The sequence below is a fragment of the Nilaparvata lugens genome, chromosome 10, assembly GCF_014356525.2.
Source record: "Nilaparvata lugens isolate BPH chromosome 10, ASM1435652v1, whole genome shotgun sequence".
NCBI classification, from domain to species: domain Eukaryota; kingdom Metazoa; phylum Arthropoda; class Insecta; order Hemiptera; family Delphacidae; genus Nilaparvata; species Nilaparvata lugens.
Genome location: NC_052513.1, coordinates 14,477,286 through 14,497,745, shown reverse-complemented (window position 1 = coordinate 14,497,745; position 20,460 = coordinate 14,477,286). Strand labels below are relative to the sequence as shown.

General features: G+C 32.9%; 1 protein-coding gene across 1 annotated transcript; it reads right to left on the bottom strand.

Moving 5' to 3' along the window:
* Window positions 1–3,167: 3,167 nt before the first annotated feature.
* Window positions 3,168–17,563, bottom strand: LOC120353281 (serine/threonine-protein phosphatase PP2A catalytic subunit 1-like). The gene is made up of 8 exons (XM_039436391.1): window positions 17,458–17,563; window positions 16,840–17,024; window positions 15,822–15,933; window positions 10,428–10,665; window positions 8,645–8,747; window positions 7,153–7,292; window positions 5,769–5,952; window positions 3,168–3,520 (listed from the first exon to the last, which is right to left on the bottom strand). The coding sequence occupies exons 3-8, from the start codon at window positions 15,925–15,927 to the stop codon at window positions 3,344–3,346; spliced, it is 948 nt and encodes a 315-aa protein (XP_039292325.1). The 5' UTR covers window positions 15,928–15,933; window positions 16,840–17,024; window positions 17,458–17,563; the 3' UTR covers window positions 3,168–3,343.
* Window positions 17,564–20,460: the final 2,897 nt, after the last annotated feature.

Here is a 20,460-nt window from a genome sequence, read left to right as displayed (position 1 = left end):
TAAAATGAAAAAAGCAAAATTTTTAGAAAAAAGAAATTAAAATGAGTAAATGAATACCTATATATAAAATAGAAAATTATTGATGGAAAATAATTAGATTCTAAAAGAAAAAATATTTGAGAATAGTCTCTTAAAAAGGATTGATAAAAAAATGAATTAATAATATTCATAATATCTAGTTTGTAATAAGGTCTTCACTATAATTTATTCTATTTTCAATTATCCAAGTTTTTGTTTTTGCTTAAATATATTAACCAGTACCATTTCCTTGATGTCCATTGGCAGCCTGTTGTAAATCTTCGGTCCTAAGTATGTGACTGTTCTCTGGGCGGCAGTTGTTGTCATCCTGGGGACTGCTAGATCAATATTCCTTCTTCGCGTGCTGTGGGTGTGGTCCATGTTGAGAAAGAACTGCGGGTTTTTCCTGATGAATGTGAGTAATTTGTGAATGTAAATTTGTCGGATGCTCAGTAGTTGGAGCTCTTCATATAGAGAATCTGAAGGGTAGAGTGGATGTTTCTGTCCCATTATTCTGAGGATGAGTTTCTGGACTTTAAAAACAGGATTGATATGGCAGAAATACGTAGCTCCCCATGCCAGGATTCCATATCTTGCTATTGACTCTACCAATGCGTGATATACAATTTTAACGTATCCAGTGTGAGTATCTGTCGGAGTTGAATGAAACTGTAAACCAGTTTCCTGAGTTTTGTTGTTTGCTGTATGATGTGTTTGTCCCACCAAAGTAAGTCGTCTATTATAACTCCTAAATATTTTATATTATCTGTTTGTTCTACTGATGGACAATTGCAGTCTATGCGATTTATTTTGCAGTGATGTAACTTGATTGTATTTCGTACAGGTTTTTTGGAGTCCGTCAGTGAAAATGCTAGAAACTTAGTTTTTGATGAATTGAGAGTCAGGATATTACTGTGGAGCAAAGTGTAATTTTTTCCATGCCTAATTCAGCGGTTATGAAAGTCTCGTTCCAGTTGTTGCCTTGAAATATCACAGCTGTGTCGTCGGCAAAGACAATAATCTTGCCACCAATGTTGAGTGAGCACAACTCATTGGCAAAGATGAGGTACAGTATCGGACCAAGAACTGTTCCTTGTGGCACGCCGAATTTTACAGGAAGGCCTTCTTCTGCACTCAGATTTTTCCCTATTCTCACTCTCTGTTTGCGAATGGTTGAGAAATGAGAAAAAACAAAGAATACATTTCATATAAGTTTAATTTTGCAATACTTGTTTATATACAATATTTTTTGTTTTTCCACTGTCTGCGTAAATATAAAGACTATCTGGTTTGCCGACTCGGGAACACGCAACATACAGTTGTCCATGTGAAAAGCAATCCACATCTAAATCTAGACCACACAATTCTAAAGATTGACCTTGAGCTTTGTTGATTGTGATTGCAAATGCCAATCGAATTGGGAATTGCAATCTTTTAAATTGAAATGGTGTATCAGTCGGGATCGTGGGTATTCTAGGAATGAGGACATCTTCACCTTTGAAAGGCCCTGTTAAAATCGTTGCTTCCACTACATTATTCATTAATCTCTTAACTGCAAGTCGCGTGCCGTTGCAGAGTTTTGGCTGATTAATATTCCGCAAGAGGATAATTGGCACACCTACTTTCAATTTCAATATGTGTGGTGGTATCCCTGGCAGATCAAGTGAGTTTAGAAATTCTGTTGGATAATAACTACTTCATCAGCTTCCACAACAGTGTCTATCGACTTATATGTAGTTTCATCACTTTGAATACTGGATTGTATAACATTATTAAGTTGATAGACATCTTTATTCTTTGCGGCAAGGATAGCTCGTTCACTGAGCCAATCATGATTTCTATGATTTATCTGAATGTCAGGAAATACTTTTTCGATCAGTTCTTCTTTTGATGTAACTAAATTACAAAAATTATCGGAAGTGATATTTGTCTAGACGTCTCATCGACTGGCAGCTGACCGTTTCCAATTTCCAGTAACTGTCGTGAGAATACCTCAGCTGATGGATCATTCTGCAACTGGACATGCATATTCGTAGTCAACTCCAATGTATGTACGTGCCGCCATAGTGTTGAATATCTCAGGCAAGCATTAATTTCGTCTGCTGTGTCGATCGAGAAATTACAGGCAATGTTTGCCTAAAATCTCCTGCGAGCAATATCAATGCATTCCCGAATGGTTGAACGTTTCCACGCAAGTCTCGTAATGATCGATCAAGAGCTTCGAGCGATTTTTTATGTGCCATTGTGCATTCATCCCAAACAATTAGTTTACATTTTTGTAATACTTTTCCCATACCGGATGCTTTAGAAATATTGCACATAGGAGTCTCAATGATTTGCATGTTTAATGGCAACTTTAGAGCTGAATGCGCAGTTCTTCCACCTGGTAACAATGTTGCAGCTATTCCAGACGAAGCAAGAGCTAAGGCTATATCACTTTTTGATCGAACCGTTGCTAGAATCAATCTAATGAGGAATGTTTTCCCAGTTCCTCCTGGCGCATCCAAGAAGAAGGTCCCCCCAACTCCGTCATTTATCATTTGCATTATGCGATCATAAATGCCTTTCTGTTCCCACGTTAATTTGGGAATGTTTGATTGGACATATGCCTGAAGATCATTAATGTTGTAACTCTGTTCACGGCGTAAATCTACATCAAATGCAGCAGTCGCAGTTCGGGTTGGTGCTGGCATTCCTAATTGACTAAGAACTTTATTTGCAATTGCGAAAGTAATTGAAATCCAATAATTGTACCGGAAAACATACGGTAATCAAGAGTGTAGTTTACCGGTACTCTATATCTCACGAACCTGTTGAAGCTGCGTTTTGAAACATGCGCGCTATCTAGCGGTCAGATTTTGCACTTTGATTGCAGCAGCGCTCAGCTCAAATCTGGCCAAAAATGGCCAAAGTTTCACCCCCTCCCCCCGGGCCACCCTGCGAGCCCGGTCAATTTTTTTTTTTTTAATCGACTTATTTTAGCGAGCTGACCCCGAATGTGAAGTCAAAAATCGTAAAAATCCATAAACAAAAAAGTTAAAAATTTTCGGGCGAGCGTAGCGCCCCTGAAAATTGTAAAAAGTAGATAAAAACCATCCTTGATGCGGATTTTATATCATGTTAAAATTTCAACTCAATCGGTCCAGTACTTTTGGAGTTTTTGCATTACACACAAACCAACATAACATTTTTATATATAGAAGATTAGATACAATTAAAAATAAAATACATAACAAAATTATAAAATTTAAATTATATCAAGCTATGCATTTATCATACTGTGTTTCAATTCGGTCAGCTGATGGTTTAAACTGGTATTTTACTGCTATTGAGCAGTGTGATTAGTGAGCCTGTAAGAATGGTTGATACTGTAAATCTCGGATGTATCGATTTGAATAATTTTGAGCTCCCGATTGGCGACAAGTATACAGGCAGCGCCATTATTCGTGCCACAGTAATGCGATGAAGAAAAAACTGTCAGAAGTTTTCCACTCTGGTGCACCTGCAACAAATTTATGCTAATCTAATCAAAGGCCCAATTTCACGAAAACTATGGTTGAGTAACAGTTTGTTCTAAACAAACTAAAAATCTTTACAAAACTAATTTGAAATCATCTGACTAGATCAACGGCCACTCAAACCTTTAGTGATGTTCACGTTATAATGGCAGTGTAAGAACGTTTATGAATTTGAAAATTTGATACACTTAAAAATTCCATTATTAACTAAAGACCCGCACACACACATCGATGTTAGTTCGTGCGATGTTTTGCCGTCCCTATGAATTCTATCAGATTAAACGGAACTTGATAAACATCACCTGTTTGAAATCATCTGTTTAATCAAATAGAATTCATAAGGACGGCAAAATACCGTACGAACAAAAATCGATGTGTGTGTGCGGGGCTTAACAGTTTTGAAGGTTATTTAACAGTTTGGGAAAGGTGAAAAATTTCAGAAGAAACTGCATTTTGTTTGAACATCAACTAGTGGACCGTCAAGTTAATAGGGAGAGAAGAATAGGAAGGTTTACTTTGGAGATGATTATAATTTTTCTCTATATTTGGAACGTTTACTTGAAAGATAAATAACAACTTTCTCCTTTATTTGAGAGTTCACTGTAAACTTCAACTACCTATAGAGAACTTTAACTGAAATCAATTTTTATCGAGAATTAGAGTATCCTGTTAACTTTTGATTGCTGGAACAAAACGTATGAAGTCGATTCTTGAGTTAGAGCAGCCATTCACAAGAGACGGTTCCCAAACAGATTTATCTGGGCAGGGAAACTATAAGACCGTCACGAGATACAGCGCAGAGGGCATCTCACAACCTGTGCACTTGAATCTCTTCGATCTATAGTGAGGTCCACGTTATAAAGACAGTGGAGAAAGATAGGAGAACAGCGTTGCCGATTCTCTGCCTTGCCACTGCCTTCTTTTATAGAGGACAGCTGATTTCTTGTTGAAAATAATTAATTTTATTTTATTCGTCAAGGAAAAATATTTTCCAACTATTTTCTTTTATGTAGGGCCTGATTTGACTGCAATCTAACACTTTGGTTAATGAACAGTTCAATTCTAGCTTAAATTAATCCTATTATATTAAGCGAGCAATTTCTGTATATCTGTTTATATTTTTCTATTTTTATTTCTGGTTATATGGTTATTTATGTTCAACGGATCTCGAAAACGGCTCTAACGATTTTCACGAAATTTGGTACATAGTAGGTTTATGATATCAAAATTCGATTGCACTAGGTCTCAACCCTGGGAAAACTCGCTGAAGGACATGAAAAGGATAATTCATCCTTGGAAAAACAGATTATGATTTCGTCGTCTGTCGATAACAATCAATTAGCTTACCGTATCACGCGAGATATCTAGAAATGTTAATTTACTCGATCAAAATACAGTAATCTGATTTGTTGACATGAGTTGTTATGTATCATAATATTCAAAGTTAATCATTATTTTACAGCTCTAACTGATTAGTGAGTGTCATTTTGTTATTCAATTTGGTATGTAAACAATCTAAATTAGAACTTTTATGTTTTCAAATATTTGGACTGAAAATCTCACCTGAATTCAAGTTTATGGAACATAACCTACTTTTTGGAATATTTATAGTGTATAAATCAAAATTCGGGGAAGAAACAGTTTTGGGTTGTGCCTGTTAGTCTTTCCCCAATCATTTTAAAGAATTTAGTTATGTTTATCATAATTATTAAATTAATTATATGATTATAATTATTATTATAATTATTTATCATATATAAAACAGCTGTTGTAGCTATGGTGAGAGTGATATTTTCGAGCTCAAAATTTAAGTGATTTTATTCTATATTTTGTGAATATTTGAAGTTTGGTTTTTGTTTTAACGAAAGTTTTATTATCAATTTATCTAAATTTGAAATTCTTTGTTCTATTCTGATTCATAGTTTCAGATTGAAGATTTGGTGTTGAAATTGAAGTGAACATAACCTACATAATATTTGGACGATTTGTGACAAAATCTGGAAATTGAAGAAGTTTTGGGCAATAGCCTGTTTTTTCTTTTCCGACTATTGTATTGTTCGCTCTATCTAATAAATAAATAATAAATAAATCAATAAATAAATAACGAGCAAAGCTCGGCGCCCCGATATTTCACATTAAAGGGGTTCCTCACAGCTCTAATTGAGCAATGCCTGTACACTGTTACTTTCAGTGATTTAATATAATTGTTGAAAATTGATCAATTCTGTGTACCTGAAAGCCAGCCACCATAACCTCATGGGCCCGAATGACATGCGTGAGGCCGTTAGTGGACAGAAACTTGTTCAAGGCCGTTTTATTAAACACGTGACCTGCGCCTCGCCTGCAGTTCTGAGCGAATCCGTCGTATTCCAACAATTCCTCATGCTGCTGCCGGTTTGGTTTCTGAATTTGTATTCTATAAAATAATTCCAGACAAAAATGCTGTTTCATAATAGGATATAATAACAATCAACTTCTACTCATAGTTTTCTAGTTATTGAAGTTTTTAAAAAAAATATCGAAAAATTTATATATCTCGAAAGCTAAGGTCGATAAGAAACTTTTACTGTAGGCCTACATTTTTTGTTGCCAATTTCATGTAGGATCTACGGTCTACGGCTGACCTTTCGTGGCACATTCTGTATACACAGGTGTTGAAAATAATGGAATCAGCTAAATATTTCTCACACAAGAATAATTTGACTGTAGGTTATTCATTTGACAACCTGTTCGAATCAGAATAAAAATGTGTTTTTGTAACTTCAAAATTTTGTCCCACCTCATCTTAGATCCACCATTTTTGAATCCAACTCCATTTTTTTTATAGGAAGGTGTTCATGTGATACATGATACACCATTTTTGAATCTAACTTCATTTTCTTCATAGGAAGGTGTTGTGATACATGATTTCGATACAGAATTTCAAGAGAAAATGAATGGCAGAAACCGCACATCGATATATCAACCCGTTTCAAAGATAAGTTATATTCACATTTAAAGATACTAATAAATCATACAGAATGGGATGGATGTAAGTTAAACCTAAAAAATCTCAACTACCGAGAATTTGAAATTTTACTCTTTCAAGTGTTAGTAAATACTCGCATAAACACTAACATATTTAACACTTTCAACATAAAAGTTTAAGGCTAGATGGCCCGGCAATCTGAACTGCGAGTGTGGTGAACTACTGGACACTGAACATCTTTTGGAGTGTGCCCTCTGACCAACAAAATGCACCATCAACGATTTGTGGCACGGAAATGCCTCTGGAATTTCGGTGGCACAATACTGGACACGAAAAAGTAAAGTAAGTAGCACTTTGAACATAAAAGTTTGATGTGTCAGATATTCTATTCAAATAGGCTCACACCAATTGAATATATTTTCAAATTATCATTGAAACATAAATATCGAGCTTTTTCCATAATTTTCACCAACTCTGTATAGTCATTAATTTATTGAACACGTAATTGGTGCCATCTCACGACTTTCCTACACAACTTATTGGATTTGATTTATTACTCCATTAAATAAATTGAGTAGATCAGATGGTATATTGATCAAAACTTTTGGTGTTCCTTATAAATGCTGGCTATTTGATATTAGTGTTTACCTGAAAGGATCGTTCCAAAGTAGGTCCCAAGCTAGAGGACTCTGTTCTTCAGGCTCACTCAGCTGCAGTGGAATTTCGTTTATTGACTCCATAGTGGGGCATAACCAAGGAGCAGGTATTCCGCCGTGGCAACAGAATATCTACAAAAATCAAATAAGATGAAAAAAACATTTAAAAAATAATAAATTTACCTTACCGTAAATTATTTACCCCTATAAGGTAAAAAACATATTTTAAAAAAATAGAATAAACCTTTTAATATCTATTGAAATTAATATATTTTTTCTTAAATTCAGTAAATTATCCTTTTTAAACTTTAAATATGTAACTGAGATACCCTTACTTGTCATATAATAGAGTTAAATTTCCAATGACACCTTCAATGTAATCACATGTACCGTAATTGTTAATGAATATTAAATACATTTCACCCCATAATACACGTCCTAACAACAGATTTAACACAGAACTCATCAAGCTAACCATATGCAGGCATCAATTTCAATATTATTGTAACTACATTATAAACAAAATTCCAAATGACTTTATAGATGAAAAAATCACACGCGATTCAATTAAAAATATAGAATATTGGATTGACCAAAATGTATTCTTTAAACTAGTGGTATAAAGTATAATGTTGTAGACAAATAATTGTTACTAAAAACAGTGAGCGATGGGCATGTATACTCTTGAACCAGGCTTGTAATTGTCCCAAGTCACATTACAGGAACTTCTTTTTATTGTATCAGTTCATTTGTTTTTCTTTGAGAAAGTTTCACTGTCATGATGGCCTCAAGATGTCACAGTGATTAATTAGATTAAAATTTTCATCATAGTATTCTCAAGTTTTTTTTTTGCTGTGAGCCTGTGCGTTTTTTTTTGTATAATAGGTATAGCTTCATTAGCATTATTAATTTTTTTTCGTATTTTCTTCGTTAGCATTATCAATATTGTATATTCATATACTGACCTGAATTGATACAGAATAAATAAACTGCAACTCAGTAGTATTTATAGTGTTTATAGTGATGCCAAGTATTATAGTGATGTTATTGATGCACTTAAGTTACAATCAATGTTATTTATATTGTATTGTAAAAATATGTACCTATTTGTAATTTTTGGCAATAAATAAATTCAATTCAATAAAAAAATTAATATTGAGAAAGAATAATTGATTATTTAACAAGATTGCATTTTTTCCGATTGTATTTTCTCCAAAAAGAAACAAATACAGTAAAACAATAAATGAAATAAAAAATATAAATATCTAGTGGAAAAAAATACAATATAAAACTGCAAATTAATTTAATAGAAGAGAATCTTGTTTTTTACAAATTAATAAAACTCTGGTTTTGTTATAAATGTAGACCTATACCACGTATTTCAAATAACTTGATATCAACTTCAAGCACTTCTTTATTTTAATTATCAATAAGGTTGATTATCGGCTACTAAGCTGAGAATGTTGCCTATGAAAAAGAATTACCTGATTGTCAATAACAGCTGCCAGAGGCATATTATCGAATGCTCTATTCACAGCTTCCCAAACCAACACGCCTTGATCTTTTCCAAACTTTTTCAAGCACTCCCTTCAAAATGAATAATTATTACACATCATTAAGAGTCATGAAATACTGCTGATGTATACATAGGCCTACTGTAGCCTATCATTATATATGAATAAATTTATAGGTGTGCCTAAGGAAGGAATTAACCACAAAGTATACAGAATCTAAAATATATACAGTAGTTTATATCCAAAATTTCTCAAATAACAATACTTAGATCCTTAATAATATACATACAGTAGGTGATAAATAGAAAATTGAACAGCAATTTTCTGGTTGATAAAGTTAAGAAGATATATCAACATATAAGTAATAACTTGAATAGATTTTCGTGGTGGGGTAAAGTTTGGGGTCCAATTGATCTAAATCATGAGATATCAATGAAATTTTCAAATAAAAAACGATACAATTGTGTGATTTATGGATAAATGATATTATCAACAAAATAATATGAACACTTTGGTCAATGAACTATTACTCGCGTTGTAGGTAATGTCAGCGATTCAATTCTTTATTATTGAATAAGTTAAGGTGATTTACAAAGAAAAATGTTTGAATCTGAGTGTTTATTATAAATATTAGGGATCAGGTTTTTATCAAAAGCCTGCTAATTCTTCCCGAAATGTATAAATAGAGTCAGTAAATACATGAATTGGTATTGACAAATTACTTTAGCAATTAACAAAAGTTGAACATTTGATGTTAGAATATTATATATTTTTGTTTTGAAGAAATATAGAAAGAACGACACTTCTCACTTAATAAAAACATGATAAATACCTACATGAATTAACAACGACAAAAAAATCTTGTGTGGTGCACTCACACAACTTTCCTTGCCGTTATGAAAATTGATCACCTGACGCTAGTGTTCCCGCGCATCTCAAGTATACTATTCAAAGATTCGAGCCAGCTGGTGACAGGACTATAACATTGGAGACACACGAGGTCTGCTATCTTTTCATAGTGAATGATTTAATAGAATCAACAGTTTGCAATTGAAATAATAACATTTTCTCGAATTTCGAGCTTATTTTAAATTTTAGGTGAAAATGTTACTGAGCATTAATTGTAGAGATTTTCATTCTCAATCTTTTCCACTAAAAATTTTTTGTTCAAAAAGCCTGATAATTGAGAATCTAAAATCAAACTTTGCATAGATGGGGCGGAGCTCCTGGAATTTTTACAGATATTGGACTTGTGGCAGTTGATAGAGCTTATCGATGACTATTTTAGATATAACTTTAATCAAAATCGTTGTAGCCGTTTTCGAGAAAACCGCGAAAACCCCTGTTTTTGACAACATTTTCTATATTTCAGCCGCCATCTTGAATCGCATTTGATCGAAATTGTTCGTGTCGGATCCTTATATTGTAAGGAGCTTACGTTCCAAATTTCAAGTCATTCCGTTTATTGGGAGATGAGATATCGTATACACAGACGCACATACACTCATATACACACATACACATACAGACCAATACCCAAAAACCACTTTTTTGGACTCAGGGGACCTTGAAACGTATAGAAATTCACAAATTGGGGTACCTTAATTTTTTTCGGAAAGCAATACTTTCCTTACCTATGGTAATAGGGCAAGGAAAGTAAAACATGTTGCAATTAATAAAAGGTGAACATTGTCAATCAATGACCTACCGTATTTCGATTTTGCTAGAATAGAATATGAAAGACACTACTAACGTTTTGAATGTGAACGTCCTCTGCACTTCCCTAACCTCATGGTTTCCCCTAACCATGAATATGGTCTGGGGACAGAGCGCTTTGTTGGAGAACAGGTAGGCGATAACCTCCACACCAAATGCACCTCGGTCCACATAGTCTCCGAGGAACAGAATGTTGGCTGGAGACAGTTTCACTCCCAGTCGCCATAGCAAACTCTCACAGAAAGTCACGTCTGGGTAGTTGCCATGTATGTCTCCTAATATTAACCAACAAATACAAGACAAATTTAATTAAAGTAGAACATTTATAATTCAGACCTCTACAAAGCGTGATCCTCCGTAATTCTATAGTAATTCCAGTAAATTCTCCGTAATTCCAGCCTGTGATAGGAATATATCATACCTATGCCACACTATTATGAATAACATTCCTCAATAAATAAGTCAGCCGGGCGCATGTAGTTTCTCAAAATATACCATCAATAATTACAAATTGGATAAAAACGCTGAATGAAGATCAATGTGAACGGCTACTTCAATCTATTCATCAATAGGATATTGGTTACTTCTAATGTTTGGATATTCTCTATGTCCCAATCAATATATATTTTTGCCTAGCGGTTCACCTTGTGATGACCAACGTGTCTGTGGTGTATGTGTGTGTGTGAGTGTGTGTGTGTGTGTGTGTGCGATTATGAAATTGAAAAAACTTATTTCTCTTAAGTTCAATCAGGAAAAAAATGTATACTTTAATCACACAGTACTGGACTCATTGACCCACGAACAGGCCAAAAAGGTCTATGTGGGCTCTTATATTTCATTAAATAGAGTGAATCCACTTGGGATAGGTGCAATAAGATAAGTTATACCACAATTAAATATGCTAAAACATTGTTGAACTGGATTAAACTAGGAATATTACTATCATAAATATAATATAGATATATATGATAGGGAATAGGATAAGGTATTAATAGTATTATTTGTATTACATATCTCAAGTTGTGTTTTGCTCTGTTGAAATATTATTGTAAATTGTGTAAATTTTGCTGAAATAAATTCAATTCAATTCTTATTAGTGGATGCTTGGTACCTTGAAAAAACCCTCTATAATTCGTAGAAAAGCAGTGTATTTCGGTCCCCTCGATAATTCATAGTAAAATTAAGAACTGGTTATTATCTACCTCTATAATTCGTACTCTTGTAAGTGGGAACTCCATAATTCGTAATTTTGTAAGCAGGAACTCTATAATTCGTAATTTTGTAAGCGGGATCTCTATAATTCGTAAGATACCTACTGTATTTTCTCATACACCATGGAAGGGGAAGGTAATTGCTAATTCTTCAGACATGAGATCATCAACCGGTAATTACGTAGACTGCCAGACAAAATAATTGTCTATTAAATAAATAAATAAAATTTTATTGTCGAAAAGCCTTTACAGCATAGACAACGTCAATATATAACATAACAACGATAAGTTCAAGTCACACACTTCTACAGTAGTATATACACAATGCTCATGTAATGATGGTTAATATTAACAAATAGAATAACAACAACAATAAATACATTTGGACGTTTCTACTATAGTATCACAGTTGAGTGATGAAGAGAAGTTGAATTTAGATAACAAGATAATCAGACTAACCAACACTTATAGACAGGTACTAATTATTTACTAACATATATTCACTAGGCACTCATCGAATTCAGTCAATTTATAAAACGGATTTAATACTAGCCAACTATATATTAAATGTTTAAATATATGTTTAAATATCTTTTGTGACACATTATGTAAATGGGAAGGCAGTTTGTTGAACAGTTTTTGTCTTTGTCTTCTTAGTCTTTGGTGCTGTATATCAATGCGATTTCTGTACCTAGTGTTAATTGAATGAACATCACTTCCTAACTGCAGACAGGATAGGTTCTTATGGGTATAAATGAGGACATAATATACGTAAAAGTTTATCACAGTTGGAATTTTTTGATTAATGAACAATGGTTTGCAATGCTCAAGATATGATGAGTTAGTTATAATTCTTAAAGCTTTCTTTTGAATGAGTAGAACATCATTGATCTGAGAAGCATTACCCCAAAGGATGAGGCCATAAGATATTATACTATGAAAGAAAGAAAAATAGGCCGTTCTTAAATATTTCATAGGTACTACACCGGATAGACTTCTGAGCAAATGAATTACTCTGCTAAGCTTTGAGCTGACATATTTGATATGTGGCTCCCATGTGAGTTTTGAGTCCATATGAATCCCTAAAAATTTCACACTTGCTGGATTATTCACTGGAGGTCCTCTTTTTAAATTAAAATTAAGTTGTTCAGTTTTACTGTTATTAAGAACAAAGCTATTTGCATTGAACCATAAAGATGCTTTTTCCATAGTGTGTTTGCTTTCCTGGCTCAGAATGTTCAGATCACTGTTCAGGTTAAAGAAAGTAGTATCATCTGCATACAAAATTGTATCAGTCTTAACGAAAGCTGAAATGTCATTGATCGCAACCAAAAATAAGAAAGGACCAAGTATCGAGCCTTGTGGCACACCCGACTCAACTTTCAACAAAGTATTTAATAACAAAGTATTCGGTTCAATTCGTCAGTACAGTATTGGACGTTAATGCAGTACTGAATAATTTGTTTAGACTATTAGTATGTGACTTTTAGTTATGAGTTGTGTTGCGCACTAGTCTACCAAAAATGAATCGCATATGCGATCAAAAATTCGAATTCGAACGAAAAAATATGTTGATTGAATATTGAAAACTCTCAATATTTTTTGAAAATTCCAAATTTGAAGTTGATTTGCATGTACTGTATCTCTCATTTTATTTCTTTTAGTAACTTACTTTATTCGATTGTAAATGGTTGTAGGCCTATTCTTTTTATAACTTATTGGATAAGTTTTAGATGAGTTTGGATAAGTTAGATTAGTTTTATTCTGTATTTATTATTCATGCTTTCCTCATACTTATCATCTTTCTTATATATTTGTGAATTGCATGTACTGTATCTCTCATTTTTATTTCTTTTAGTAACTTACTTTATTCGATTGTAAATGGTAGTAAAGACTGTTTTGGGCTTAATGCCTGTAGTCTTTAATAGTTGTTCTGTAATAAATAAATAAATAAATAAATATATAACATAACAACGATAAGTTCAAGTCACACACTTCTACAGTAGTATATACACAATGCTCATGTAATGATGGTTAATATTAACAAATAGAATAACAACAACAATAAATACATTTGGACGTTTCTACTATAGTATCACAGTTGAGTGATGAAGAGAAGTTGAATTTAGATAACAAGATAATCAGACTAACCAACACTTATAGACAGGTACTAATTATTTACTAACATATATTCACTAGGCACTCATCGAATTCAGTCAATTTATAAAACGGATTTAATACTAGCCAACTATATATTAAATGTTTAAATATATGTTAAATATCTTTTGTGACACATTATGTAAATGGGAAGGCAGTTTGTTGAACAGTTTTGTCTTTGTCTTCTTAGTCTTTGGTGCTGTATATCAATGCGATTTCTGTACCTAGTGTTAATTGAATGAACATCACTTCCTAACTGCAGACAGGATAGGTTCTTATGGGTATAAATGAGGACATAATATACGTAAAAGTTTATCACAGTTGGAATTTTTTGATTAATGAACAATGGTTTGCAATGCTCAAGATATGATGAGTTAGTTATAATTCTTAAGCTTTCTTTTGAATGAGTAGAACATCATTGATCTGAGAAGCATTACCCCAAAGGATGAGGCCATAAGATATTATACTATGAAAGAAAGAAAAATAGGCCGTTCTTAAATATTTCATAGGTACTACACCGGATAGACTTCTGAGCAAATGAATTACTCTGCTAAGCTTTGAGCTGACATATTTGATATGTGGCTCCCATGTGAGTTTTGAGTCCATATGAATCCCTAAAAATTTCACACTTGCTGGATTATTCACTGGAGGTCCTCTTTTTAAATTAAAATTAAGTTGTTCAGTTTTACTGTTATTAAGAACAAAGCTATTTGCATTGAACCATAAAGATGCTTTTTCCATAGTGTGTTTGCTTTCCTGGCTCAGAATGTTCAGATCACTGTTCAGGTTAAAGAAAGTAGTATCATCTGCATACAAAATTGTATCAGTCTTAACGAAAGCTGAAATGTCATTGATCGCAACCAAAAATAAGAAAGGACCAAGTATCGAGCCTTGTGGCACACCCGACTCAACTTTCAACAAAGTATTTAATAACAAAGTATTCGGTTCAATTCGTCAGTACAGTATTGGACGTTAATGCAGTACTGAATAATTTGTTTAGACTATTAGTATGTGACTTTTAGTTATGAGTTGTGTTGCGCACTAGTCTACCAAAAATGAATCGCATATGCGATCAAAAATTCGAATTCGAACGAAAAAATATGTTGATTGAATATTGAAAACTCTCAATATTTTTTGAAAATTCCAAATTTGAAGTTTATTTTCATATTACTCGTATCTCCAATTTTCAACCATAATACCTGTGATTGCTCATTAGATATTTAGCATTCTATAATTCTAATGATCTCTTCATCATCTACCCTAGTAGCCTCCTTCTCCACCAACTCCTTCTCCTCCTCCTCCTCCTCCTCTTCTTCTTCTTCTTCTTCTTCTTCTTCTTCTTCCTCTTATTCCTCGACCATAGCCTCGATTTTGTACCCTCTATAATTCGTAGTATACGATTGTCAACTACAATAATTAGAGGTTCTACTAGTTATCATATTACAGTAGTTATCTCGGCTGGCGATTTTTTAATCACTCCATAAATGTGTGTTTTTGTAAACTTAAAAAATAAAGCATTCTTCCTATTATATTGGTAGATGTCATGTAGAGATTCTATGATTAAAAAATATTAGTTAACGAACACAAGACAAATTAAATTAACTGAACACTATTATCGAAGATTCATAATTAAATAAAAACACAATAAGTATGTTGTCTTTCCTAATATTGAATAATATTATATTGACACAAAAATTGAGTTTTTTTATCCTTTTTTAATGCTCATCATCAGTTTTTGTTGGTCTGAAAATATCAATTGCTGAAAATATAAAAATCAATCACATCAGAACTAATATTTGACCTAATAGAATTCAGATATTGTACCTATTTCCATTATACCTTGGCTAGTTCATAAATATGTGATAATATTAGTATAGTAGTATTTGGTCTATCAATAATAATTACTGAAAATATAAAAATCAATCAGATCAGGACTAATACTGTTGTAATATCAGTTTTGTAATACTGAATAATTTAATAAATAATTGACCTAATAGAATGCTCATATTCTAGTTTGCCCTGTCTAGTTCTTAAAATATGTTCGCTATGTTAGCTATACTTACCTAAAACATAGACAGGAGATTTGATCCTCAATAATCTAGGCTCTCTTGCAAATATCTCAGAAACTATCTTGCAGAGTTGTATCAGATGAATTCCAAGACCTACCATGTCAATCTGAATATGGAACAGAAAAGTAATAATTTATTGTTCAAGTTTTCAAACAAAAATTAGAAAAAATAAAATTGCAAAAATAGCCCACTTTAAAAGGTATTTATTATTACCTGATGTAGTTTAATGTCAGTCAATAAAGCTGTTTGTATTTCAACTTTATCATAATGTTGTAGCCCAATAACAGTAATAGGAAACAGTAACAGTAACAGTAATAGTTGTACCCAGTAACAATAATAACAGTAGTGATCTGAATCCCTACCTATAAGTCATTTGTCGTATTCAGTCCTTGTCTCCTACCTTGTCGCATTTTAGTCCAAATTTTAATATCTCTTCTTTCCATTCATGAAATTATCACAAATAAAAGCGATTGTATTTCATTCATCCCCTCATCATCTCCAAATTTTGAAATACTTGTAAAAATTTGCCCTTGTAAATAAATAAGTTTCAATTGATATTTCCAAGGATATATTATATTATTTTGACTATAGGTCTATAGCAGCTATACCCCGAGAAAAAAAAATCCACTTCTAGTACAATTCTGAAATTCCTCTTAGATAACTTGAAAGCTATGAGTAGGTCTAAAAAAATATAGAGTAACTTTTGAACAACTAAATAACAACATAGCTGTCAGATTCAGACATAACAGTCAATCTGACTGCTATGTTGTAATTTAGTTGTTCAAAATTGATTATTAACAAGCAGTTCGTAATGTAAACAGACATTGAATATAGAGCTTACACAGTGTGTGGTGAATTAACCAGAATCTGTGCTTACAAACGAAGATGATAACTTAAATAAGTACCGATAAGATGATTATTTCGTGAAAATTGAGTTGAATTGATAAATTGGGTTGGATTAATAAGTTAATTTGAGTAGAAAATTAATTAAGTTGAATTAATGAGTAAATACCTGTCCCCAGTTAAAAGGCAGTTTTGGCTTACGCCCTGCTTTTCTTGCCACAACATCAGTGGCATCTATTTTCTCGGCAAAGTATGCTAAGCCCGAAAGGACTTCGTTGGGTAAAAAGGCGTTTTTTAATCGCTCAATCGACTCGCGAGTCAAGCAAGCTTGTTGTAGGGAATCGGATTTTGCACCTAAATTACAAAATCAAAATATTAATAGATTCATTCTGATCGTACATGGTAGTGATGTATATCATGATACTGATGTATATGGTAGGCTACCTTGAGTAAATAAGCTTTCATTCAAAATTATATAGTTCTATTTCTATGACATTATCATATTTTATTCGCAATATGGAGTGTTTGGATTGCTATTTTTCATATAATTCCCTTTCTCATTCCAAATAGGAGATATTAAATAGAAGTTATAATTTCTATAGAAAATTTCACATTGGTAAGTGATAAATATTTTCCATTATTATTTCATATTATTATTCTAGAGCGATTTATCCGAAATATAAGGAGTTCTATCTTAAATATATATAGATATCGCTCACATGGCAAAGTAAGAAATATTTTCCATTATTATTTTATATTAATGTTGGCTAGTTAAATCTTTACTTACATGGTAGCTTATCAACTGTTAATATATCTTGAACACCAAGTCTGCTAACACTGAATACATGGCCACATAGTCTGTACCCTGCTGCAAGAGTATAAAAACTATTATAAAGTTGACAAAGTGATGGAATTTGAAAACAATAGCTAAAAATTTGATAGATGTTATCGTTATAATTAAAACTTGTAATTTGCTGGAAGAATATTCTTATTCTTTTTTACAATGAAGCACAGGCCGGGAGAGAAAAACTAAGAATACCTTGTACTATTACTCTCCAAAATTTAGGATATAAAAACTAAAGTAGTGACATTTCAAAACAATTCCTAAAAATTTGATAGAAAGATTTTATTGTTATGATGGGGATGTTTCACAGAGACAAGTTCTCACAGAGACAAGTAGTGGTTTTGAACGATATTAGTGTCACAGAGACAAGTTTCACAGGAGCAAGTATTTCTATAAATGGCAGTCTCACAGGAACAAGTTCCCACAGAGACAAGCAGTTTCATAGAGACAAGGTCTCCGTCCAAAGTAGTAGCGCTATAAATGGCAGTCTCACAGAAGCAAGTTCCCACTGGAACAAGGTGTTTCACAGAAGCAAGGTCTGTGTCATAGAGACAAGGTAGCGAATGTAGGAAGAAGTTAGTCGTGTTGCCTACATCTGAACTTGAAGGCACTCCATTATTTGTTCTAATAAATTGAATGTCTGCTGTTTTTTAATCATGCAGGTATATGATTATGATTGAAGGTTTATCATATAAGATAGGGATGGGTTGGTAACCTATTAGAATTAGATAGAAGATAACTTAAATAAATAAATAAATTGAGTTCTATGCAAATGTAATATATTTCTACCAAACTCCAGATAACTATTCCAATATATCTAATACGTATACATATAACCTTCAACCCGAAAGAGTAATCAATATGAATATGAAATGGAATATATAAAAGCCAAATAGCCTACCACTGACCTATTCATCACCGCTTCTTAAAAACCACATGGCCAAAATGGTTTTTCATTATAATTCCTTCTTTCGTAATAAATTGTTTATGCTTTTGTACTCCTGAGCGAAGCTCGGTCCCCGATATTATGAGCTAATCATCTCTTCTTTTTCCGAGCTGCGGTCTCGAATTGTAAATTCAAATTGATATAATATTAACTCCAGACAGTCACAGAGTAAAGCTGCGTCAACACCAATAGATTCTATAGATCTATTAGATTGAACATAACTTATCATACACATGATGAACATATGTGTTTTTCATGTGCCGTTCAATCTATAATAATCTGTGAGGATTAAGTTATTAACATTTCGTGAATAACTTTGATGTAAACGCAGCTTTAGATGCCAAGATTTATCATGGCGTTCCGAGTTACGGATGATAATGTCAATGAAAAACTTCATTTTCCTCATAAAATCTTTCCCATAAAAAATTTAACAGATTGTTGTTCTACAAGCGTCTCTACATGTTACAAAATGAAAATCCCAGTGAAAAACAAAAAGTGCCACTTGATAATTCCCAAATCATCTTTTTAATCGTAGCTCTGATTCAACTGAGCAATAACTTTCTGAACTTACTGAGTTAATAAAGTAACATTTAAAATTATCATAAGCGCAATGGGACTTGGGATTCCATCAATTCAGAATAAGTATTATACCGGTATTCATTTTTACAGGATTGAAGTAGTGCAACATTTAGATTAGCACACCAATAGATTTTATTTGTAGCGGAGTGAGTTCATTACTTTCATATCAAAGTTCTACTTTTTCCATTATGATATAGTACGACTACTGCAAAACAATGTCTGGTAGCCCTGGTAATGTAATGTAATGTATGGTTAATTGGAAGTCTCCAACCAGCCTGATCAGATTTCTTAGTGGGGCCATTGGCAAACATTTTATAAAAGCCCTGATATTATTACAATGACTTTATTCCTAGTAGATAGCATTTCTAGTAGGTGGCTGAATATTCTCGTTACCACATTGCAAAGGATGTTCAGTGAGGTCTACTGTTATCTGGACTACTAGAGTATTGTAACTCCCAATGTCAGATTGAGTAAGAGCTTGAAATTTATTCCTATCTAGTGTACTCCATGTTCAATAATCTGCCTTTATCTTATATTAGAAGAAACTTGCCTCTGAATAAATTAAAAAACGCACTAAATGTAATTCTGAATGAAAATGCTTATTGTTCCGTAAATCAATTTTCAAATTGTTGAAAATATGATATTCAGTGCTGTGAGTTTATAAATAGTTTATGTCTTTTTTCAATGTATGACTTAATTTATTCAATTGTACTGGGTGATGATAATTATGACTTGATAAGACTGATTTGATGAATGATAACACTATTCATAAGATGACTACTAAGATGTTATGAATTGAATTGCTCATTTATTGTATAACAGACTATAAGCTGAATCCTTTAGACAAGGCCTATTCGCCTAATCTACATCAAAATTGTTTGTATTTATCGGTCAATATATTTCTTATTCCTAGACGCCAGCTAAGAAAGGGGTTTCAATTTTCGTAGAATAAGTACGTAATTCAAAACTGTATGTTTTTCAAAAATGTTGTAATTTCAAATTCAAATTTCGTTTATCACACACATAGGCTATACGAGAATTAAGAATTAATGAGAAAGTGTCCCGGAATAAGGTTTATGATTTTTGTTCTTCTGTATTTATACTAAGTGACATATTTATCAGTGATGCTCTTAACTGTAGTTTATTATTAATAACGAGTTTGGAGCACCAGAAAAAAGTAAATTCGTATGGCTTTTGTTGGTGGGGAGTCCCTTGCGGGAAGGTCCCACCGCCTGAATATATAATTTAAGCCGTCAATGGGCCTTACAACTGTTATACTTCAGCAGGGACCGACAGTTTAACGTGCCCATCCGATAACACGGGAGTGATCTGGTTAAAAAACTTTTGGCTATGAGAGGGTTTGAACCCGGGATCTCTATGCTGCTAAGCAAGCATTCTATCCACTAGACCACGGATCACTC

Coding starts and splice junctions, on each gene's coding strand:
- LOC120353281 (XM_039436391.1), bottom strand. CDS start 15,927: ATGGTAGGTCTTGGAATTCATCTGATACAACTCTGCAAGATAGTTTCT. Junction 8,748..10,427: donor AGGACGTTCACATTCAAAAC/GTTAGTAGTGTC, acceptor TTCATTTTGAAG/GGAGTGCTTGAAAAAGTTTG. Junction 7,293..8,644: donor CAGCTGTTATTGACAATCAG/GTAATTCTTTTT, acceptor TGATTTTTGTAG/ATATTCTGTTGCCACGGCGG.